The sequence below is a fragment of the Rutidosis leptorrhynchoides genome, chromosome 2 (assembly GCF_046630445.1).
Source record: "Rutidosis leptorrhynchoides isolate AG116_Rl617_1_P2 chromosome 2, CSIRO_AGI_Rlap_v1, whole genome shotgun sequence".
Lineage (NCBI taxonomy): Eukaryota > Viridiplantae > Streptophyta > Magnoliopsida > Asterales > Asteraceae > Rutidosis > Rutidosis leptorrhynchoides.
In genome coordinates, this window is record NC_092334.1 from 607,538,766 (window position 1) to 607,562,162 (window position 23,397).

The 23,397-nt window shown below is 33.2% G+C and overlaps 5 protein-coding genes across 5 annotated transcripts; 1 reads left to right on the plus strand and 4 right to left on the minus strand.

The window, feature by feature from the left end:
• Positions 1–1,200: 1,200 nt before the first annotated feature.
• On the minus strand, positions 1,201–2,199 carry LOC139889988 (YDG domain-containing protein At5g47150-like). Its single transcript, XM_071872897.1, has one exon. The coding sequence runs from the start codon at positions 2,197–2,199 to the stop codon at positions 1,201–1,203; it is 999 nt and encodes a 332-aa protein (XP_071728998.1).
• Positions 2,200–4,379: 2,180 nt separating this feature from the next.
• LOC139893451 (mediator of RNA polymerase II transcription subunit 31-like) lies at positions 4,380–6,442 on the minus strand. The gene is made up of 5 exons (XM_071876614.1): positions 6,329–6,442; positions 6,113–6,210; positions 5,501–5,597; positions 5,292–5,370; positions 4,380–4,811 (listed from the first exon to the last, which is right to left on the minus strand). Exons 1-5 carry the CDS (start codon positions 6,373–6,375, stop codon positions 4,533–4,535), a joined length of 600 nt encoding a protein of 199 aa, XP_071732715.1. The 5' UTR covers positions 6,376–6,442; the 3' UTR covers positions 4,380–4,532.
• Positions 6,443–7,213: 771 nt separating this feature from the next.
• On the plus strand, positions 7,214–10,688 carry LOC139889989 (polyadenylate-binding protein 2-like). The gene is made up of 7 exons (XM_071872898.1): positions 7,214–7,403; positions 7,563–7,665; positions 8,396–8,469; positions 9,107–9,298; positions 9,384–9,559; positions 10,386–10,548; positions 10,662–10,688. Exons 1-7 carry the CDS (start codon positions 7,275–7,277, stop codon positions 10,686–10,688), a joined length of 864 nt encoding a protein of 287 aa, XP_071728999.1. The 5' UTR covers positions 7,214–7,274.
• Positions 10,689–10,807: 119 nt separating this feature from the next.
• Positions 10,808–12,515, minus strand: LOC139889990 (pectinesterase 2-like). The gene is made up of 4 exons (XM_071872899.1): positions 11,993–12,515; positions 11,497–11,703; positions 11,170–11,411; positions 10,808–10,976 (listed from the first exon to the last, which is right to left on the minus strand). Exons 1-4 carry the CDS (start codon positions 12,473–12,475, stop codon positions 10,808–10,810), a joined length of 1,101 nt encoding a protein of 366 aa, XP_071729000.1. The 5' UTR covers positions 12,476–12,515.
• A 2,042-nt stretch (positions 12,516–14,557) lies between these two features.
• Positions 14,558–17,938, minus strand: LOC139893453 (translocase of chloroplast 34-like). Its single transcript, XM_071876615.1, has 8 exons — positions 17,808–17,938; positions 17,430–17,521; positions 17,032–17,139; positions 16,608–16,732; positions 15,718–15,982; positions 15,351–15,419; positions 15,111–15,272; positions 14,558–14,812 (listed from the first exon to the last, which is right to left on the minus strand). Exons 2-8 carry the CDS (start codon positions 17,514–17,516, stop codon positions 14,735–14,737), a joined length of 894 nt encoding a protein of 297 aa, XP_071732716.1. The 5' UTR covers positions 17,517–17,521; positions 17,808–17,938; the 3' UTR covers positions 14,558–14,734.
• Between the last annotated feature and the right edge of the window lie 5,459 nt (positions 17,939–23,397).

Consider the following 23,397-nt stretch of genomic DNA (forward strand, 5'->3'; position numbering starts at 1 on the left):
ATATCATATAACGTTTACGCTTTAAAACTTAATTTGATAATATTCTTTTATGTAACAATGTTTATTTTTAATTTCCTTAAACTTTCTAAATAATATATCTTAATATCTATAGAATCAAATAAACAAATGTTACTATCGTTTTCTTAACAAATTGAAATAATATATTTTTAATAAACACGTTGTTAACACACATTGCAAGTTATTTATGTACTTAGTTCTAACAATTACCATTTCCACCTGTTGTATATATTTAATTCACGTTATTTAAACAAAACCTTTTTAAATAACAAATTCTATCCTATCGAGAAACGTTTTCGTTTAATAAAGTTAAGTCATATAATACATAAGTCATAATGGTTCCCAGTTTCTAACTTATAGTTCAATCGTGTATCGTAAGGTTAAATCTAAAGGATAATCAAACGTACATAATCATTTTAATGTAACATATCAAATGGGTTTGTCTAGTCGACTAACCTTATCCCAATTATTCTTTCTATATGATCAATCATTATGAAGTCGAATAATTAACTTATTAACAGCACGAGAAATTTTTTGTAAAATACGTATTAGAGATTAAACAGGAATCTCCACTAACTTTTGTCTAACTATGGTTAGGTGATACTTTGTTCTTACTTGTAAATTACTTTATCATTTATTCCGAATATCGTTAAAAAGAAACGATTTCTCAAATTAACGTGGGCTTCGTAATAGAGACTTGTAATCATGATTCAATGTATCTAATAATTCAATCATATGATATTATCTTTTAATTCCGTCAATAACTTTATTGAACAAATATCGAAACAAACTCGTTTATGTAAAGTATTATATATTTAATACTTTGTTAACGTTTTCAATTAATAAGTATATATTATATACATATCAGTATACACATAAATATTCGTGAATCGTTAGGCATGGTCAAAGGGTAATTGATTACATGAATATGGATTTCAAAACTTTCGAAACTCAATATTACAGATTTTGTTTATCGTGTCGGAAACATATAAAGATTAAAGTTTAAATTTGGTCGGAAATTTCTGGGTCGTCACACATGAAAAGATTTGGTTTAAGCTATAAACCCTACACATAAAGAGATACTTATGTAACGCTTTCTAAAAACAAAAAGCAAGAAACACAAACAGAAATAGTAATTCCAGCTCTAGTTAATCAAACAATTAACTTATAATCATAACCTAGTTAACACAGAACACTTGGCAAACTTAATGGTTGGCCAGGTAATCTATTTAACTTGAACTTAAACACTAACTTTCCTTCACTTTTTTCTTGTGTACAACGGTTTACAATGTACAACCCGTCGTAAACAAATACCTGCTGATTTTTGCCAACTTTGCGAATTACTCTAACCGGTTTTTTTTCAACCATGCTATGCTTCAAAGCAAGATTACCCCTTTCAAGTTTTTGATCTTCTTGTGGCTTTTTACATCCCAAAAATCCATGTCCCCCGTGACCACAATAAATTAACTTTTCACCACATTCACTCTCGTTCGAGTAACGTTGAGAATCGACAATGCTGATAACAAGATTTTTACCTTGAATATTGGTATAATCTATACCACATAGTAGTTGGCAATGAAGACCAACCATTTGAAGTTGTGATCTGAACCTAAACTTGTCGCCAACTTGAACCCCACATACAGGTCCTAATACCTTTTCATGATCCATCCAATTTAGTCGTTGCTTAACTATCTTCGCAACCTCTTGAGGAAATCGCCAATTTGCAATCTTGTCTTCATTCGGCTTTAACCTATTTTTTTCTTGATAACGAGAGTCGTAAACTTCATTAAATAAGCTCATAGCTATTTTGATCTTTTCACGCTTAGCGAGCTCATTACTTGATGTATTTGCAACATTATCCATTTTCCACTTTTGGGCATTACCATCTTTTGAACACCTTGGGTCCCAAAATTTAACTTTGCTGGCTGGCCTTGAGTCGAGATAAGTCTTTCTTCCCAATTCCCTTGGCTCGCACCTCTTAACTTTATTATTCTCATCAAGATTCGAGTCTACATCGGTTGAATTTATAGAAAGCTTCTTCGCGATTAAAAGATTGGTGGTAACTTTTGGCTTTTCGCCTAGAGAATTTGACATTAATGCTTTAGGCCTTTTGTGATCATCAACCTTGCAACCATTTACATTGTAAAGTGGTCGCTTGATAACTTGCTCAGGCGTCACCATTAAAGGACTGCGATCGCAAACATTTGTCAAGTTGTTAAACGGCTTCCTCCGAGAAACAACACCCACGGTGACTTCTGGTTTTTTGGAGCAACCTTGCTTTGATGATCTGGGATCTCAATATACTACCTTCCCGGCTGGCGACTTACAACCGCCAACAGGAATGTTTCTATCAAAATCAAAATTACTGTTGTTATTCTGAACACGAAAGTTATTCGAGTCCACCAACTTATTGTTGCAATGTGAAGCCATATTCTCTAAACTTGAGTTATTATTATTGTATATCTAAATTTTCTAGCTTCTTCTCAGGTTTGATCCTTGATTATGTTGTTTGAAATTGAGAGCGAAAGAATAAATAACTATAACTATAACTACTCGTATATATAATATAACGAAATCTTAGCGTTGGTTACCGGTCAACAAATTAATGGCCGTTGGTTACACTCAAAGACGCAGTTCAAAAAAAAAAAAAATTAACACTCAAGAGATAATAACGAGTTAATAGAATCGACCGTTTGAAAATGGTGGAATTCTAAATTTTTTGTAAGGAGTTTGTATTGTATATCGTTAATGATTTTTTACTTTATTTGTCTTATGGTGATTTAATTATTTAACTTAATAATCAAGGGTTTGGAAGCAATAACTGCACTTCAAGACTTTTTTAGGTTATGAACGCTTCTAACGTCCATATTCAAATTCAAAATTTAAAAATCCCATCCCAACCTTTTCAAGCCTTTTCTAATCCATCTTCAAATGTTGGATCCCTACCCTTTTTTCGGTGGTGGCTGAACGGTGGCTGAACTGTGGCCGGATCTAGGGCTACGACGGAGCAGAAGTTCGAGAGAGGTTTTAAATTAGTTGTTTTATTTATGATTTCAATGTTTTGTACTTGTAATTGTTATTTCTCAAGTGTATGTTTTGTACGTTTTCATCAGATCCATCATCAGTTTGATGAGGTGATTTTTTAATAATATGTTCCTTTTTTCGCTAAAAAAACTGTAATTGGTACTAACATAACTACAATCAAGGTTGCAAAATTCGCTATTTGGATATAAATCGGTCGGGATTTTGGAACGAGTAATCCGCAATTCGGAAATTAAATCAGGGATTAATCGGATTGTATTTTATAAATTTAAATATTAAATTACAAAAATTATATGTGCAAACATAGAAAAAATCTATAAACATATATTTTAACAAATTTTTTTAAAATTGTTAATTTTGCTCAAAAAATATATAAAGTTCTAGTTTAAATTCATGTTAAAATGTTAACAAGTCTTAACTTTCACCGACTTTTATTACCTGTTGACTGATTAATTAAACGAATTTTGAAAAATCAGAACGTATTGCTCCTAAAAATAATTAATCGAGAATTAATCGGCGAGTAATTGGGCTTTTTACAACAGTGACTACAATAATTTGTTTTGATATATTGCAATATAAATATAAATATGTTAATGTAATCGAACAATCTTATGTACCCCATTAGACTCATAAATCGAACAAAAATATGTTTTAATAAGCACAAGAAAAGCACCATCTTATTTGCAACATCTTCATTCTCTTCAATACTTAACTCTTAAGTCTTAACATTTTCAGAATTCCATCGCTCTAAGTAATCGCGTATATAAATGTAATTACCTTTTAATCGCATTAAACTCTTTAGTATTCTGGCCGATAAATCAAATAAGAGTTCTGAATTAATGGGTAACGATTAACATAATGCTTAAATGGTAAACCATACAAGTTATGACTCAATCGATTCAAAAGTCCATCAGTTATTTTCATATTATAAATATTGTTCCAATAAACCATCAATTACAAAATCTGGATATGGTGTTTTCTTTCTTGATTTAAAGACACTACTAGGGCATACATTGCCAGCTCAGCTTCAAGATGTAAGAAACCACACCACTTCAAGTATGCAGTTTCATCAACCAGTAAATATGACAGATTAACTTGCCAAATTATCCTTCTTTCCTGTAAACAAAAGAGTTATATTTAACACATTTTAAGAGCTGAAAATAAAGTAGAGGTGCCAATTTTGACCCACTTACTTGTGAAGGGGTCAAACTGATCTGAAATTTACTTTGCCTCGACATGTTTACTGGTCAAACCTCCATAATCATTCAATTTTTTAAGTTGGATATACGATTTTTTTTTTCTTCATTATATACTTAAAAAAGGAGTCAAGGGTGTATAATAGACGACGAAATGTTTGTGTGTTCACTCAACCCGACCCGTGTTACCTCACCCTACCCATTTTGCCACGTCTAACAAAATGTCAACACAGAAGATTGTTTATGCCAACAGTATGAACATACAGAGAAAAGGTTTTACTTCCTCTTTCTTCTATCAATCCCACTCCTTGGGTCATTTTTTACAGGTGGGCCAGAAGGTATCCCATATTGCATTGGTGAGTGTACAGGAGGTGCAGACACAGGAACAGAAGAAGCGGCGGCCATGGTGTTGGTGGCAGGCGGCATAGGTGGCGGTAGAAGCGCATTAGATGGCGGTGCCGCCGTAGGCTCGGGAAGGGGTCTTGGTAATATATGTTTTAGCCGATTATTTCTGTAGTTCTTCCAAAAATAGAACTGCTGCCTGTGTGTTAATTCCTAAAAAATCCATGACATACAAAGAAAATCAGAACAATTTAAAATAAGTAAATTCAAGTAATAAATAATAATGGGCATATTCCATGTTTTCAAACTATTTTTAAGTAACATGGTTTTTACGATCACATTTGTTAACCTAATTATCTATCTATATATTCTATATAAATTAAAGAAGATTGGCAAAAAAATGTTAAACCTCTGATATGACTATGCTATCCACACACAAAAAAGGGAAAACAACACAAGGCAATAGGAGAAAGTCAACTAGCAGAGCTACATACACTCAAAAATATTCACATTTCCTTTCTAATTTTATACATATTTGATTATTTATCCATATGGTTTATAAGTATCAATTCAAACGTTGTTATCAAAGAAATTATAGTCATTAGAAACATTAGAAAAGATTCATGATTTCATAACAAATGAGCAAGAACTGACCAGAAAAATGAATAAACAAGTAATTTTTAATGTTGAAACCTTATTTGCCGGATGTGCCATTGCATTACGGAAGCTTGCATTTTGGAGAAGTTCCAGAAAGTAGAGACAATGAGGATACCTGTATTTCTCCAACAATAAAATATGCATATTTAACAAACTATTTAACTAAATCAAGAACAACTGTAAATATAAATATTATAAAACTTTAAATTGTTAGACTATAAGCATAATATGCATGTACAACGTACATGATAAATTTTATGTATTCTGGTCGTTGCCAATATTGAAGGTACTTCAAGTAGCCAATGAAAGCTTCATCTTCAAAATAACGGTTTTGAGCTAAATCTGCATTAATTTAATACTTATAAGTGTTATTTATGCCCAATCAATAAAACTCGCATCTTCTTAACTGTAAATATAAAAAATGATATTTTAGGGGAAACTAGGGTTACTTATTTACACCTACTTTTATAGTGTAATAATAATTTAAGAGACTTTTGGTCACGTTTAAAGCATCCCTCCTTCCGTCTTCAAAGAAATATCCCTTTTTAGTAATTTAATCTATTCACTCCATAAAAATCGGTATTTGCTAAACACAAGATACTCTGATTACTACAACTTTAAGGGTACAGAAACTCAACTTAAAAGTCATTTAATATTGAATATTCACTAACAAAACACACATTCAAACATCATCTACGTTTTACTCCGAATCTGTATATTTGTGAATAATAATTCTCCTAAAACAAATAGTTACCACTTATACTATCTGTTTAAAATTCCTAAACATTGTTCATATTAAAACGTGGAAACCACATCATACGATGGTATATGTAAAATTCAAGATAACTCAAACTTACAGTGAATATAAGTTGGATTTGCAAGACACTGTACAAATTCCAGTTCAAGCAAAAATCTTTGTCGCCCATCATCTGGATCCTTGTATACCTTTTTAGGTCTGAAACATTTTCAGTTAAGAAACATAGTCATATACTAATATCACATGCCTATTTATATCGATTCCATGGAAATAAAATTGATCACATATCAAGATTACATGAGAAACAGAAGCTTACAAGCTGTGATCATTCAAGGAGTCATTGGTTTCTTGACCTGAAGCCATGCATTCACGGGCCTACAATTTCAAGATAACGACCTCTACAACATCAGTAGCTAGATGTAAAATTAATTTAAGAATTTCAGTAAATAATAGAAGAAACAATACCAGCTAATTGCTACAAATATAATGAGCCACATTTCAAATTATGGTGTAGAAGGTCCTATTAATTTGAAGTTTCATATTCACAATAAACGCCACCAGAATACTATGAAAAAAGATTGTATCTTTATACACAGAATTCAGCATTATTAAATTAAATTAAATTAAATAATCACCATATAAATATACAAATAATGGACAAATTTAACATTCCTGCATCCTAAATTCCTAAGTTTTTTTCTAACATTTCAACCTTCACTTACACATCATAATTTCATAGTTTACGATCCACAGTTTCATTTAGGGTTTCAATTCAAAAGCTAATAACAATTTAAAGTTAGGGTTTCGGCATCCAAATTCAAATTTAGCTTCAGAAACACACGTCTCAGGACCAACGAGCATGGACAAAAAAAAAAGACCTTATGTGAATACGTATAATAACTTACAAGGTTTGGATAACTGTCCGGTGAAGTAGCCGGCGCCGGAGAAATCACCACTGTCAACGTCGTCAGTAAAAACTGAGTAAAGTAGAATATATTCACACAAATTGGGCTTAAAAGGTATAGTATTGGGCTTAAAATGTATAGTATTGGGCTTGAAATGGGCTTATAAATTACTTGAAACACGGTTTAAATTTATGTCTAAAATTCCATATATACCCCTATCGAAAACTCTAATAACAATATTACCCTCTATATCATCATCTTCACAAAAATCTCGTTTTAATCACAATTCAACAACCTACTGCGTGTGTTTATCACGCACTCACAATCATATAGTTACCGAATCGGAAGCTAAAAGTAATGGATCAAACAGATCAAGATCAAGAACACGAAGTGTACGGAGAAGATATACCTGATGAAGCTGAAATGGATGCTGATATTGAGATGTCACGAAACGATACGGAAGTCGAAGATAATAATAACTCCAAGGTTTCTTTTAGGTTTTTATATTATTTAATTGTCAATTATTTTATCTTTTCACATTAAAAGTTGATGTAGTGATGTATGTTGTTTTCCGATTGAATGTGTTTGTGTGAAGTGATTTTAAACCCTAATTTGGCTAATTAGGTTTTTATGATTTTGAATTAGGAGTTGGAGGATATGAAGAAGAGATTGAAAGAGATTGAAGAAGAAGCAGGAGCACTTAGAGAAATGCAAGCAAAAGTTGAGAAGGAGATGGGCTCTGTTCAAGGTCTTTGTTTCTAGTTTTACTATTTTTTGCATTATATTTTCTTTTCTGTGATTCATTTTTTTATAGTTTTGTTATGTTCTATGAGTACTTATTGAAAATTTGGACTTATACTTATTAATAAGGACTTTGTTACATACCACTGCATCAAAATCATATCGAATTAAAATTATATTATATTGGATGTAGATCATAGAATCATATGTAATGGCTTTTATAGCTAATATTTATTTAGTAGAACTGAAACGAAGGCTGTAACAATAAAAGTATTATTTATTTTAATCATTTAACAGAATAGCGAGCAAAGTTCGCGTGGATTATATAGTCTGTCTATTGCCTCTTAAGCTATTTCTGTTAGGCTGGTGAATCCAGCACTTGATATAGTAGCTACACAAACGTTTTCTATTTCGGATAATTACACAAATTACCCTTTTCGTCTGTGCTTGTTTAACATTTACAAAATTACAATTTAGAAAGAAAGGAATCATCGATATAATCTATGGATCAAGATCTTTTCTATAGGCACGTATGTTTGTATTCTTGATTTCTAAGAAGACAGAAACCGATGCCTGGTTGATAGGTCATCTTGCTCTGTACCATTTTTTTCCTGCTATTTGTGCAAGATTGCAATGTTATGAGTTGTAAAACATAAACACTGTCATCAACAATGATTCATTATCTATACTAGATAATGTGTTTCCTGACACTATTAGCTTTTGATTGGCATTATTAGATGATACAAACGGGGCTTCTGCAACTCAGGCTGAAAAAGAGGAGGCGGATGCCCGTTCAATATATGTTGGTAATGTGAGTTTCTATGAACTTTCACCCTTTTCTCTTTTTCTTATTTCCTTTTTTTTTTTTTTTTTTTTTTTTTTTTTTGACATGGTATGGTGTACACAAAAACAAGAATGTGGCTATGCTTTATATGAACAAAATGCTATGGTTTGATTAATATTTCGTTTCACAACTATTGTTGAGAGCATTACGGCGTACACTTTAACTTTGTGTTAATCAAAAGGTTGGACTTTTTGGTTAAAGAAAGATACCTTTAGGAATGAAAGTATGAAACATATATATACTGTAATCTAGTATGATCTGTTAGTCTGTCTTTTAATGTATCACACGATAAGCTAAGCAGGCTTGAGACCAGAGGACCTTGCTTGTGTCTATGCATTATTCTAATACAAAAGGATGTATCCTTTATAATTTAAACAAAGATGCATTGATTTATTCTTGTTTATCAACTCAAAAACAAGAATGAAAGGGTGTTTCAAAGTGTATTGAATGTTGATCTCACTGTGTATATGGTTGAAATACATAATTAGTCCCTTTAATTACATCCAATCCCCCTTTAAATCAATATATTTCAACGGCCCTGTTTATTCTTACCAGTGATTTAGATACTTGGACTAAACTTCATTTTACATGTTCTGAATTTCAGGTAGACTATGCATGTACACCTGAGGAGGTTCAGCAACATTTTCAATCATGTGGAACTGTAAATAGGGTGACTATATTAACAGACAAATTTGGTCAACCAAAAGGTTTTGCATATGTGGAATTTGTGGAACTTGAAGCTGTTCAGAATGCTGTTCTTTTGAATGAATCAGAGTTGCATGGTCGTCAACTCAAGGTCCCAACTATATTCGTGCTATTCAGTTTGTGATATTATAAAATCTGACATCAAACGTTCATTACTGAATTTTCAAACTGTGCAGGTTGCTGCTAAGAGGACCAATGTTCCTGGGTTGAAACAATTTAGAGGGAGGCGTCCCAACCCATATCTTGGATTCAATCCACGAAGACCTTACATGGGTGGCCCAATGTATTCTCCTTATGGTTATGGGTATGTATCAGGATCTATCCTCATCAGTTGTGTAGTTTTATTTTTACTGTAAACCAATGGTAATATTAACGTTAGAACTAACATTAGATCAATTATATATTGAAATCTGGATATATATTGATGAAGATGTTAATGAGAATAAATAAAGCCCTGATTGTTGTGACTTTACAAGTCCAAAGCATCAAGCAGATGAGTTTTTAAAGGCCAAATATGCTTAAATTCCATATGGCTCCCTACTATTATCTAGACATTGTCTATATTCATCTAAATCCATTTTGATTACTAGTTAACATAAGATATTGGTAGTGAAACAAGATACTAGCCTCAACTTTCTTAACTTTTATGGACTAGTTAATTAATTTCAATTCCACGCCTGTTAGGGAAATTTTGTGAATTTACTTTATTAATAGTTACTATCAATGTGATATTTGTAGTTAATAGCATCTTATAATTAGAAACCAACATGTTTTTTGCTACTGTGCAGAAGGATTCCAAGAGCTAGAAGGCCAATGCGGTACCGGCCATATTAATCAAGTCTCCGGGTGTTTTTTTTTTCTAGTGGCCGAAAGAGGCAAATGCTCATACTGAGTCTAAAAGATGGTTTCTATAGTCTTAGATCATGTATCATTATGTAGTATTGTTTGGATTCTTCGTTAGCTTTCTCTTTTAAGATTTATATTGTATGCACTTTAACATACTTTTAAACCCAGAACTCATAGTCATCAGTCCAAAAAATGACCTTTAAACTTTTTTCTTCAGTTTCTTTGAATATTAGTATCATCGTGTAATCATAATCCAAATCTAAAACGTTTATCCAAGAAAACAAACAATGCAATCGTCTAGTGTAAGACAATTATTGTCTTTTGTTTTTTAGCATTGGCGCAGAACTCGGAATTATTCGGGGAGTACTTGGCAAGAACTCGGCCAAACTCGGAAAATCAGTCAAACTTGGGATTACTCGGCAAATCAGTCAAAATCGGTCGAAACTGGATATAGTCAAACTTGGTCAAACATTCGAGTACTCCCCGAGTTGCCAGGTACTCCCTAATATCAGCCTTGGTTGATGAAAGTGTATCTTGTCGATTGGCCTTACTTCAGGTATGTCATCTTGTTTCTTGTTTAAACCTGTATGGTTGTATCTATGATTCAGCGAAGTGATGTGCGTAAAGAAAACTAAACTTTTTATACCTGTTTTATTCATACAATTGCTTACAAACAAAAAGCAAAAATTAGTTGTACATATACACACTCCCTCCTACAGTATTTGCAACTTTTATATCCACTAAACCTTTCAACCTATTTTCGTGGTATTTTTGGAGGTGGAAGAAGCCATTTTGAACCGTCAATATAAGAAAGGCTAAGATAAGACTTTGCTTCTTTATCTGTAAGTTTCTTTACAAAGTCTTCTCTACCAACCATATCCGAACCTTGTCCTTTGTTCCTGTATTCTGCAAAGAACAGGTTCCTACACAAACATAGATACCACTTGTCAGTCCACATAAAACTAAGCTATAAGCTAGTTTAAATATCATAGGTTGTGAAATGGTCGAGTTGAGTAATAGATCAAAATGAAGTGTTAAATCGATTTTTTTAATGTATTAGGGTAATATGTTTTTGTTCTGTTTGAATGGAACAAGTCAACTGATTATGTAACTTACTTATTAGGTGAAGGCTGATTACTTGAGCTCCACCCTTTAGGGTCAACAAGTGGGCCCAATTCTGAGTAGGCAAACACCACCTTTGAATACCCTTTCCATGCTCGTCCTAAGTACCACCCTTGCCCGACTCCAGTAACCGAGCAATGCACAAACACATACCCTGTTTCTGATTCAGCCATTTCTCGAGCATTTGCAGTTATCCATGACTGCAATTCTCCTGAAATGCAATGAATCTCCGTGTTCTGCAATTCCCTTGTACGATTAACTTTTAGAATAGAACTTAATAAACATTTGAAATTTATAGATTCATCAAGATCGTTAGCGTACCAGGTAGATAGACTTTGCATTACCAAAGATGAAATCTGCAGTGCCTTCAATGTAACAATCTTTGAAAAAATGCCTACCACGATCATCGCAAAAGGTGTCTTGAAACCCGTAGAATCTGACATTGTAAAACGTTGCCTTGTCACCTCCGATCCTCATTGCTGCCGCTTGACTCCCTTTCATTTTTCCATCAGGTCTTGGGCTAGAATTCTGCAAGACCCAAAAACTGTCATTAGATTTTAAATTTTTCAACATAAATTTATCAAGAATGTGATATAGCCTGTGTTATTGATTTAGGAGGTTTATGCACTAAAGCTACACTTGAATTGACTCTTGACCCATTTGTTTTCACCCTTTTTAAAGCTAATTTGAGCCTTACATGAAACATTATCCGAATCATCTAATGGTTAACCCAATGGGTCGAAATTGCCACCTTCAAGACTATATATGCATAAATACAATTTCTTGAAGGAGAAGAAGAATCTAATATTGCGCTGACCTTAATATGCAGATTAGCAGCAATGAAATAATCACCATCAACGGTTAAAGTTCCGCTTTCGACTGTGGTATACTTTGCTGCATTTCCATTAAAAACCAACGTAGGCATATTTTTTGGGTCTCCAATGAATGTAACAAACTTCTTATCCCTCTCCATTTTAATCTTCTCAGGGTATTCACCTGGCCCTATATACACGATAATCCTTTTATCATTTTTCGGAGGTATGCTTTTTACAGCATCATTTATCGTTGTAAAATCGCCACCCCCTTTCTTCATGACCCGTATGACCTTCGGCTTGGCCTCTGCAGCCTCTAGTTCCGGGTCAATGGTCCCTCTCCGGGCTTTTAAAGGTTTTACGTTCTCTTCAAACCACTTCTTAATTTGGGCCCGTTCTCGTGGGATTGGTACACTATCGTTTGAAACCGTTAAAGGAAGAATGATCAAGAGGGTGTTTAAAACAACCAGAAAGATATATCTTACCATTTCACCCCCTTTTATGGTATATAAATCTTTCCTTCTTGGAATGTTTAGATAGTTCAATTTGAAAGTTTATCTAAACAAAATATAAATATATACATAACATGTATATATAGAGAAAGAAAGAGAGGATGTTTGAAAACAGAGACGAATAGATTGTTTCCACCAATATATTTATTGTTCTGTTTGATTATTGATCACACCTTCACATATTTCACTATTATCTCTCTCAATCTCCAAATTAATTAATATAAATAATACTGTAGTAATGTTATAAGATGGTCATTTTAATTTATCCTTAGGGAGGGGTTTGAAACATTTTTATCGGTATTTTTAAGTTGGAAGGTATATCTGATTAATTATTCTTGGAATTTGTATATATACATATATAGTTAGTTCGAACCAATACTGTATTTTGGCACGTAATTTTAATATAATGTATTTTTTAATAAAAACTTTACAGAAAAATGATTTTTTGCTAATTTCTCAGTAACAAACTAAATATCCAATGAATATCGTAAACTCTTTTTCAATCTATAGTATAATTATAATTATAATTATAATTATAATTATAATTAATTTATTATATATATATTATACTATTATTATAAATATATAAATAAATATAAACTATTTTCGATCTGTTTGCAAAGAGATTCGTGCAAGTAACATAATCTTTTTGCTATAAGCATCATTGTAATTTGTAATGTAATTTGTAATGTAATTTATGTAAATAGGAATTTATTTTAACATATTTGCTTGGTATAACTCTTCCATTGTTCACGAGAATAATGAATAGTCAGTTATAACAGATGAAGTGTTGGTGAATGGTGATCAAGTAACAAATGTAATGACATATCTAGGAGACGCTGAAATAATTAACATGACTGCCTACATTATTAAATAGTCAGTTATTACACGTGAAGTGTTGGTGATTCAGTGACAAATGTAGTGACATATATCTAGGACTCTAGTAGACACTAAAATATAGTTCACAAATTAATTGCCAGAAATTAGTTGGTAATATTGTTGGTTCAGAGAGTTGATGAATGTCTGCCATCAAACCAATGGAGTCAAAGTTTTCGATTGCTCGAGCTGCAACTTTTTTATGTTTGAGTGTCTTCAATCGAGTCAACTGTTGCACAAACTTGAACCGGGGGAAAGCTCTACCAAAAGGAGACTGGCGCCACACAACGGTTGTCTTTTATTCTCTAAAGAAACTAAAGCTTATATGAAAAAGTGGCGAAACACTATTTTGGACGAAAGAAATTAGAAAGGGCGAAACACTATTGAATCCATGACTCAAGACATGGGGGTGCAGTTTGTTTTTTCTAAAATGTTTTTGTCTGTAAATTTGCAGATCACCTTTGTAAAGAAGATGTGACCTAAATATAAGTATATTGAATAGTGAAGACTGATTGTTTTTATGTCTGCAAAATAACTTAATTATGTCTACAAGACTACAACACTAAGTACTTAGAAGTATATTTCTAAGTCTGCAAATGCAGACAAAATAAGATATTATTTTATCTCACTCTTCAGAAAAACAGTCTGTAGTAAAAACTTGACGGACGCGCAGACATAACATATAATAAGTTTGCAGCACACATGTAATTTTTTTGCGATCCTAATCGGTACACGAAGAGTTGTTAAAATACCATACGCAAGTGCCATAGTGATCAAGAGTCGAAATTCGGCCACAGTGATCCAGGAATCTCGTGTGGAAGGGCTTTCGCTCTTGTCAATGAATCAGTTACGAATATCAATTATTTCTTAGGCCTACTCTCAAGTTTGGCAATTTAGCCTAGGTGTATCTATCATTTTCCATATTTACAATCTAATAAAACTCATGTTTGTATTTTGTTTATCATCTGATTTGGTTCTAAATAGTTTTATATGCAACTAAACTTCATAAAGTCTGACATAGATCTACTTATCCAAATTGATTTTTATTTGTTTTGAATTCCTATTTGGTTCAAGATCCAATTCGGATCCAAAACAGTTCAAGATCCAGTTTTTACTTTACTTCTCTTATATATTTAAAACTTCAGGTTCACACATAAAGAACAGAAATGCAACAAACAGATATCATACTTCCTGCACATGAAGTCATGTACAAGTTAAACGGCACATATACTTATTGGAACCGACAAAATAATGTCTAATATAGCATCAAGATTTCAAAGATACAAAACAAAATAATAACCGCCACGAACAACAGTCTAACTCAACAATAAAAACATGTTTTAATCGAAGAACAAGCGCTCATTCCCAAGATGACTTTGGTTCTTTAGCAATATCATCCTTGATCCATTTTTGAACTCCCTTTACGATAAAGAAGTACTGTAAAAAGATGCAGAAAATGTAGAACGATCAATTTAGATAAACTACGAAAGCAAGGGTGGCAAATTTGACAAAAAAGTAATTTAAATATCGGTTGATTTAAGTTATCTTTTACTCCGTATCTGGAGATCAAACAAAAAAAACTATAAATACAATTTAGTGTCACAATAGAATCTTCACTTTTCTATCTATTGTCCACTTAAAAATAATATGAATGTACCCATTAAACCGGCCAATTTAACCCGCCCATATTGCCACCGTTATATAAGACTTTCAAAAAATCAGTTTTATAGCTTACTTGGAAAGCTAAGATGAGAGGGATGAACGCTTTCCCCCTAGCATTAGCATCCGGACCATCAATCAACTTTTGGTCAACCAAAATGCTTTTGCTTTCGTTGGTAGCAACCTTTGTAATCGTCTCTACTAAATTGGGAATCCAAGCAATTCCATTTGGAAGAATCTAGCACAAAAATAATGAAAAATTAAAGATAAAAAAATATAAATTTCCAAGTAAAACAGGACAACAAAGACGACTAACCTTTTCTTCGTTATCATTTTTATTACACCTGCTGCTGTTCTCAACCAAGACAACAGGAACATAATGAGCCTGCAATATACAACAGCAGCAGCAACATTAAGGAAGTTAGGACGCAGAAGAGATCATTCTTTCTAATTCTATTTGTACATCTTATTAAATGGGTTGACTTGAGTTTATTTTATCCTAAACGGGTCAAATTAAAAAGATAATATAACTGAATAAGGAATGAGTCATGTCAAACAAATGAGTAAATTACGTTGTGTTTCCCACGTTTAGTTTTAATGCATACAAGCTACTAGATTGTTTTATTCAAATATTAAGATTCAGTTACATAAGTAAATCAAACAGAACAATTAACGAATAATACCAAACTTTCACGTCTCTTGAACCGAGATCCAGAGTCCAAAACTTTAAGGAGAGCCTCAGATCGTCTCGCAGAGAACTCTTCATAACTAAGACAATCGGGTGGTGTAAGCTGAGCATGTGTTAGCACGACCACTCCTTTATGCCATATTTCTTTACCAAAACTTTCAGTTATTGCCTTAACTATCTGCATATCCAAGTTATCCACTCTATATGAATCCAGACGGTCCACATATAGCAAAACATCGATCGTTTTATTCAAAAGAAACCTGTTCATATGAAATCACAAATCTTTATAAGAGCCTAGAGGTATCGGTTTCAGCCAGATTACTTATGAAAGCATGAAATAAAGTTTTGTTACTTTAACAGGTAGTATCAGAAGAATGGGAAAAAAAAATATCTGAATGGATTTTGGGGTGAAAAAGGTAGCCCAAAGTGCAATTTTATGCATAAACCTCCTAAGACATTTTACAAAAGAAATGGGATTATAACTGTAAAAGTGTCTTTTTTGCAATCAAATATTTATAAAACTCTAGAGCTTTAGACAATAAAACTTGCTTGCTCAACCCAATCCCGGTCAAACATCCCGTACCACAAAGAGCGCCCATTTCGACCCATTGCGGAATGATTCTTCCTCGCCCATTTTACATAGCCACGTTAGCACAATATAAAATTTATATATCGTGGTACTTGTCATCATCTTAAGAAAAGTGTGTTGTGATTTGACTAGTAGCATTTTATAAACCATCGGCATTCCAAAACCGTTAGTGTACAATTAGGTAATTTGAATCTAAAATACGATTGAAGGCTAGTATTGACACACACAAACACATTGCTAATATCACAACAGGCTATTCTTATTTACATACGTAAGTATAAAAAGTCAGTGTAAACCTTTTGATTAGTTGCAGGGCCTGATCGTTGACATATCCTCCTTCAACAATTCCAGGTGTATCAATGATGTTCAACGTGAACCCTGAACGCTCGCGTGAAACCATCACGGGCCGTGGCACATCAGACTGCAAAATGAAATAACTGTATTATTACTTCAAAATTAAGAGCATCATCGTTAACAGTGGCAAAATGGGTAAGTCACTGTGTTGAGTAAGAATCTACAAGGTCAACTCAGGTTCAATTTGAACTTAAATCAACTTATCAAGTATCTATAACATCCAGTAATAACCAAAAGTTTTGAATAAAGTGATTAACGAGGTTGTATGCACTTTAATAAATATGGTTCAGGTAACTTTCTACCCGTTAGCTTCATTTATAAGCATGCGGGTTTCATCCTAGAACTATAAATGAATATAGGAAATACCTGGAAGGCACTGACTGCAACTGCTCGTTCCCCGAGAATACAGTTCACGGTTGAAGACTTCCCGACACCTCCCTTTCCCATTACAAGAACCGTCAAACTCTGCCTCTCCTGTGGCATTACATAAACTTTTACAATCAAAAAAAGCGGTAAAAAAAATTCAATCAGTCATCATCTTTTTTAACACCAACAATTCTTTTTACAATTTTCACCAACTAATGTTCTTGGTATAATACTAAAAGTCTAAAACAACATCGTCATTTGAGCCAACCAAACAGCTAACTTAGTTGGAAAGCAGATTTTACAAGATAAAACACAAAATTTAATTAAATCCATTTCAGCCCAAAAACTAGTTTACATAATGACATAAATCAAATGTAATTAGAGGGATTAATTTAGACCTTGTTCTTAAATTCTCCCAATAGTTCCAGCAACTTGGTCTGGGTAGCAAGAGGAAAGTTCTGAATCCCACTCCATTCACGCGCCATTACGCCTGAAAATATCGAGAAAAAACAACATAATAAACCTAAATTTAGTCACAAAAAACATATAGAACGATGTAAATTTCATGTAACAAAAACCTATAAACCATTATCCACAAAAAATAACTATTTATTCTGTTATTAAGCTCATAAATTCAGGTTTCACCCACAATTCAACTAGTATTGAAATAAAAATTTCAAAAATTTTAGGGAAAAGAGAGTAAATGTACTCAACTTTTAATCCAAAACGATTAAACTAAAAATTACAAATACATAAGCAATAATTTTTTAGCTAACCTTATTTTTAGTTACAATTTGATAGTTGAAACTTCAAATTGTGTGTAACAGGGCAAAGTGTTACCAATAGAAACCCTAAATTCTCTCGTACCGATAGCAATTGCAATGGTAATAGGATTATCAACAACAGGGTTTTTGCTGTATAGCAAAACTTTATAAATGGTCCCTTAGTTATCGATAAAGTATCATTTTCAGTCCTTAGACTTTACATAGTGTCATAGTTATATCTTGAGTCTTTAGAAGGATTAAAATTGTATGCATCGGGTTTCTTAGAATTTGATAAGACCATTCTCAGTCATGACATTCTTTTTCATTAAGACAGACCGTCACATCAGCGTCATATCAGCCTTCTCTCACATTTTTCTTCTCATCACATACACATCACACACCACTAATACTTTCTCTTCATCACATACCCACAAAAATTAATTAATTAAATATGTTACAATTGTTTGAGCTTTGGGTACAAATAAATAAAGCACGTGTAGGAGAGAGATTTGTGCTTCAGTATGCAATCCGAGAAAATTGTGCAGGGCGAAGTTTTAGTGCAGAGCCATAACATAAGTGAAGGCATGAGAATGTCAATGGTACTCTCGAGGGCGGAGCTATTGGAAATGCTCCGAGGTTTAAATTGCTTTATTTGTTTCTATAGAGTAGTATTACTTTTTGTTGTGAATGCCTTGTGAAATTCGTTAGTATTAAGAAAGATTTAAAAACATTGTATTAGTAAATCCTTACTCTTTTATTTATTTGAATAGCTTGATAAATTAGCTAGTATTAAACATTTAAAAACTTTTTGTACAACACACATAACTATATGTCCTGTCAATAAAGAATGTTGCTATTGTGAAAAACTTTAGAGGCACAACTAGTAATTCGACATAAACTACAACAATTAAAAAAAAAAAAAAAACTAAAACATGCGAATTTTCAATACATGTCACACCGGGCCAATCTAACTAACGAACGGTAACCCAAGCTATATGGTAATGGGCTCTAATCTAACGCATAAGTTATATGGTAATGGGCTATTGATTCTCTAGCATGAAAAGTGAAAGGCTCGTCATATATACTTGGGTGCGTTTGTTTACTTCTTAAGTGAATGGTTTAGCACTGAATGCTCAATCATCCAGGATTCAGAGAGTTTGTTTCTAACCTCTAAATGACACAGCTGAATGTTTCAACATTCAGTACTGAACCATTCAAAGCTGAAATTCTCTCTTAACAATTAAGCACCTAAAATGTATGTAATATTCTCTGTAAATTATATCAAGAACATTTATTAAACAACTATATTGTTGTTTTTATTTGTGTAATAGGTTAATGGGGTAATTTTACATCATTCACATTTATCGGTCAAAATGATTATCAAACAGGTTATTGTCATTCGGAAACAATTACATTCAGAACCTTTAAATCATTTAGATTATGAACTATTCAGCGCTTAATCATTCAGTTTTATCAAATGCACCGTTAGTAGAGATGTCAACTTCATATGAGTTTTCATTTAGAGTCAAAAGAGTAAAAATTGAAAGTTTCCTTGAATTAAGTTTTAGAATACATTTCATTTTATTAACATTAAATTAAATTAAATTAAATTAAATTAAATTAATATATAACCACAAAAAGGTAGTTGCCGTTTTAGGTTTTATTTTGGTGTTGATTAATTGTCGTATTTATAACATTCGGTTAGTGGATTATTTAGGTTGGTGTGTTCCTTTCATGCTTATTAGGGTGTTTTTATTTTTCAATTATTTTTAATTGTTTGCTCGCTCACACATGCAATTTGCCTTCTCAGTATTACAGAGTACTTTTTTCACAGCTTGATTTTTCTAAATCAGCTCGACTGCTCGAGATACAAAGTCACCATCATGCGATAAAAAGAGAACCTATTTATTTATTAATGATCTGGCATAAATAGTCAGTATTCTGATGGGAACAAAATTAGGGGTTTTACCTAATTTATTTGAATCGACGAAACATATGTGCTTAAATTATGGTTTCGGTCGATTAATTAAGATTTGATGCAATCTGACTCAAGTCGTACCATCGCTGTTGTACCCACCCTCACCACCGTCAATACTATGGAAATTGTTAAAAATAAGGCTAGTTATCGTTGAAATTTAGTGTAATAGAGAGATTTAGTTTACATTTATAAATGAGTTAGGAGGTACGGAGTACACTCATTAAGTGATAGACTACTCGAACTCAAAAGTGGTATTTTATTATTTACTATCATGACTTGGTCTACTCGAAATTTTGACCAAGTGTTTGCGTGCTATATCTTCTTAGTCAGCTAAAACTTGACTAAGTGTTTTATGTGCTAAGTCTTATTAGTCAGCTGAAATTTGGCTAAATGTTTGGTGCTACCCGTGAAGAGGCAGCAAGGAAAAAGCCTTTAGAGGCATCATAAGAAAATCCTTAAGAGGCAACATGCTACCTGATGTGTAAAATCGCGTTTATAATTTATAATAAAAAAAAATACAGATTGTTAGATTTAAACACACTCATAGACAGTGTCCCGATCGTGTAGCAGTATAGCAAATGATAAAATTCATATATCGTTCCAATGACAGTATATAGCAATTCAAAATTTTACTAGATGTAATTGGCTAAAGCAATGAAATAAAATAAAAGAAATAACAGATATTTGGTTTTTGGTTATTTAATTATTAATCGATCAAAGAGAGATTCAAATTAAAAGACACTATTTTAGTTGTTTTATATTAATAATACGGATAAAATATAAATTTAAATCCAATTATAGAAAATATGTTCACCTTGTTGGATGTCTAAAACTGAGTCGTGATTAACCATCGCACATATGCATTTCATGAAATAGATGGAGCATTTGATGACATTAAAGACCCTTTGACTCGATTCTTTTCAACCTTCGGCTAAATCACCTCAGCCGTCGGGGAGAGTCTTACATTCAATGCATACATTGCAGGTGAAGACATTAGCCACCGGCTAAGTACCCAACACCCGCCGGCTAAACATGAATTAGAAACGTCAGTTTCAACATACATCAAGAGCCGCCGGCTAGCGAAGCCATAGTCGCCGGCTAGAAAGAAAACCGTTGTATGTTTATGGCTTGGAAGAGTAGAAATATGCATGTTGTCACTGTTTTGGCCATAGCCGGGGGCTGAAAGGTCTTTAGCCAACGGTAAGCTTTAATCTTGTCAGGAACATAAATTTTTCATACGGTGGTTGATATGAAATGGATTCGGTGGATGATATTCTTTAAGTTTGCACTTTTGCTCCAATTTTAGCTACTTCATCCTAATTTTTACCTGTTCTAATATAATTTTCTCACCAAGCACGTAAGAAATCTCTTTATTTGATTTTACATACAAGTATATGAAAAAGATCACAATTACAAATGGTGATAAAAAGAGAAAGATATTGCCCTAAAAGTAGTGTGAAAATATGTATAATTTAGGAAATATCACGTGTGCCTGGTGAGTTTCTTAGAGGTAATGACCAATAACCTTAGCTTTGTGCATACCTCCGTGTTACTGAGGCGGGTGGTTAAGAGGAGTATTGCAGTGTCACAAATATATGAATCGAGTTTCTACTCATAAACTTTCCCAAATTGTTTGTGTCCATAAGCCTTCTGTTGTTGTCGAGAGACTAACAGCACACCCCACCATGGAACTCTAACTGCTTCATATTCAACCTCCTACAATTAGTAAACTTTTTCTACAACTTTTGGTAGCCTTAATGTAATGTAGTATATAATTTTTGTATTCTTTTAACTCGAGTTTATATCAATACCTACAGTTGTGGATAGTGTATGTGTTTTCTTTTAACAGCTAAATTTTATTACACGAGGCTCTCTAACAAGAAGCTAGAGAAGACCAAACTTCAAGTACATCGGTAATTACAATAGCTTAATTAGCCATGTGTTCCAACTAATGTTAAATTTGTCTCTATTACAATACCAATTAAAAGACAAAAGACGAATGTAATCAAACAACGAGCACTTCTTACTGGGGGATTGTCTTCAAATAATGAGCTACTTCTGAACCTCCAAATGACCCAAAGTATACTTGTGACAATCACATTTAATCTTTGTTTCATCTCCGTGTTTGCTTGAAAGCTATTGAACCACAAAATCCAAAAATCCCACGAGGAACACGTAGGAATGTTGATGTCGGACCATAAACGCAACTTTGGCCAAAAATAAGCTTTTTCCAAAGATCAACAACAACTTCACACCAGAACAAAACGTGGTTGAGGGATTCCACGTGCCCACTGTACAACGTGCAACCAATATCTTGAATCTCGATGCCTCTACTCGACAAATTTAATCTCGCGGGTAACCGATTTAACGCCACTCTCCATATAAAAATATTGATCTTTCTTGGGATCAATTTGCACAGTGGCAACTCTACCTAGTGTCCCATAGGGTCACGGGACACCACTAATTTGAAAATTGTTAGTAGAAAATACCCTGTAAATTGTATAGGACACCGCTAAATTTAACTGGAGGACCCCATATTTTTTTTCGAATTTATAGTTTTTCCTTTAAAACATATAGGACACCCCTATATTTAACTACTCGGGCCCAATATAGTTTCAGAACTTCTAGTTCTTTGAAAGTAAACAACCACTAAAATAGCATTAAAATATAATTAGTACTGGAAAAAAATTTAGGACCCCATTGAGGTTGCATTCTGGAATCGCCACTGAATTTGCACCATCTAGTGCTCAAAAGTGCTTGTGGTGCAGTAATATTGGCAATGTATAGTCGAGTACAACTTACACTGAATGAAGCCTCATTCGAAATCTCTCATAGCCACGAATCATAACTCTCTTGAGAATGAAACTTGACCAATTTCTGTGATCATTTTATCTAGTAGCCGAGAGTTCCTTGGCCCATTTTCAGATCGCGACCAGGCCCATCTCCACGATCCATATGCAATTCTGCCAGCCACCTTGCAAAGTTGATGATTATCTAAGTGGTAAAGTCTATTAAATCTGTCTTTCAAGCTCCCACTTCCAACCCATTTGTTAAGCCAAAAATAAGCATTATTTCCATTACCTAGCTTTCTTCGTAGCACATTGGAAGGAAACAAGCCATTGCTGATTGATATGCCAAAGAGGTTAATAATGTTAAACCATAAACCAAGACCTTATCATTGTACCATCAACACATGCCGCCACTCCATAAGTTGACGTGATTACCTCAGCCCACTTAGCTTTCGGGTCAGATACATAACACCGTTCTCATTTAAACATAAATGCGTAATTGAGCGCCCGTAAATTACCAATATTTAGACCACCGTTTTCAAGAGAAGAAAGTGTTTTGATCCCAGCTTACCCAATGTGTTTTGCGGGTACTATCACACAAACCCCAAAAAAATCTTGAATGTATGCCTTCTAACTCCTTAATGACACATTCGGGGCACTTAAATAAAGAAAGAAAATAAATCTCAATGCTTCCGAGGACCGATTTAATTAATGTTAAGCGACCGCTGATCGAAAGAAAATTAGCCTTCCAATTTAAGAGACGCTTTTTAAATCGATCGTTCAATCCCTTCCAACTTGACTTGCGATTCATGATGATGATGAGAGAGACTATTAA

Coding starts and splice junctions, on each gene's coding strand:
- LOC139893453 (XM_071876615.1), bottom strand. CDS start 17,516: ATGGCGCGTGAATGGAGTGGGATTCAGAACTTTCCTCTTGCTACCCAG. Junction 17,140..17,429: donor TGGGAGAATTTAAGAACAAG/GTCTAAATTAAT, acceptor GTAATGCCACAG/GAGAGGCAGAGTTTGACGGT. Junction 15,983..16,607: donor GCCCTGCAACTAATCAAAAG/GTTTACACTGAC, acceptor TCATATGAACAG/GTTTCTTTTGAATAAAACGA.
- LOC139889989 (XM_071872898.1), top strand. CDS start 7,275: ATGGATCAAACAGATCAAGATCAAGAACACGAAGTGTACGGAGAAGAT. Junction 7,666..8,395: donor GGAGATGGGCTCTGTTCAAG/GTCTTTGTTTCT, acceptor TGGCATTATTAG/ATGATACAAACGGGGCTTCT. Junction 9,299..9,383: donor TGCATGGTCGTCAACTCAAG/GTCCCAACTATA, acceptor CAAACTGTGCAG/GTTGCTGCTAAGAGGACCAA.
- LOC139893451 (XM_071876614.1), bottom strand. CDS start 6,375: ATGGCTTCAGGTCAAGAAACCAATGACTCCTTGAATGATCACAGCTT. Junction 6,211..6,328: donor TCCTTGAATGATCACAGCTT/GTAAGCTTCTGT, acceptor AAAATGTTTCAG/ACCTAAAAAGGTATACAAGG. Junction 5,371..5,500: donor GAATACATAAAATTTATCAT/GTACGTTGTACA, acceptor GGAGAAATACAG/GTATCCTCATTGTCTCTACT.
- LOC139889990 (XM_071872899.1), bottom strand. CDS start 12,475: ATGGTAAGATATATCTTTCTGGTTGTTTTAAACACCCTCTTGATCATT. Junction 11,704..11,992: donor CTGCTAATCTGCATATTAAG/GTCAGCGCAATA, acceptor TGGGTCTTGCAG/AATTCTAGCCCAAGACCTGA. Junction 10,977..11,169: donor AATCAGCCTTCACCTAATAA/GTAAGTTACATA, acceptor ATGTTTGTGTAG/GAACCTGTTCTTTGCAGAAT.
- LOC139889988 (XM_071872897.1), bottom strand. CDS start 2,199: ATGGTGACGCCTGAGCAAGTTATCAAGCGACCACTTTACAATGTAAAT.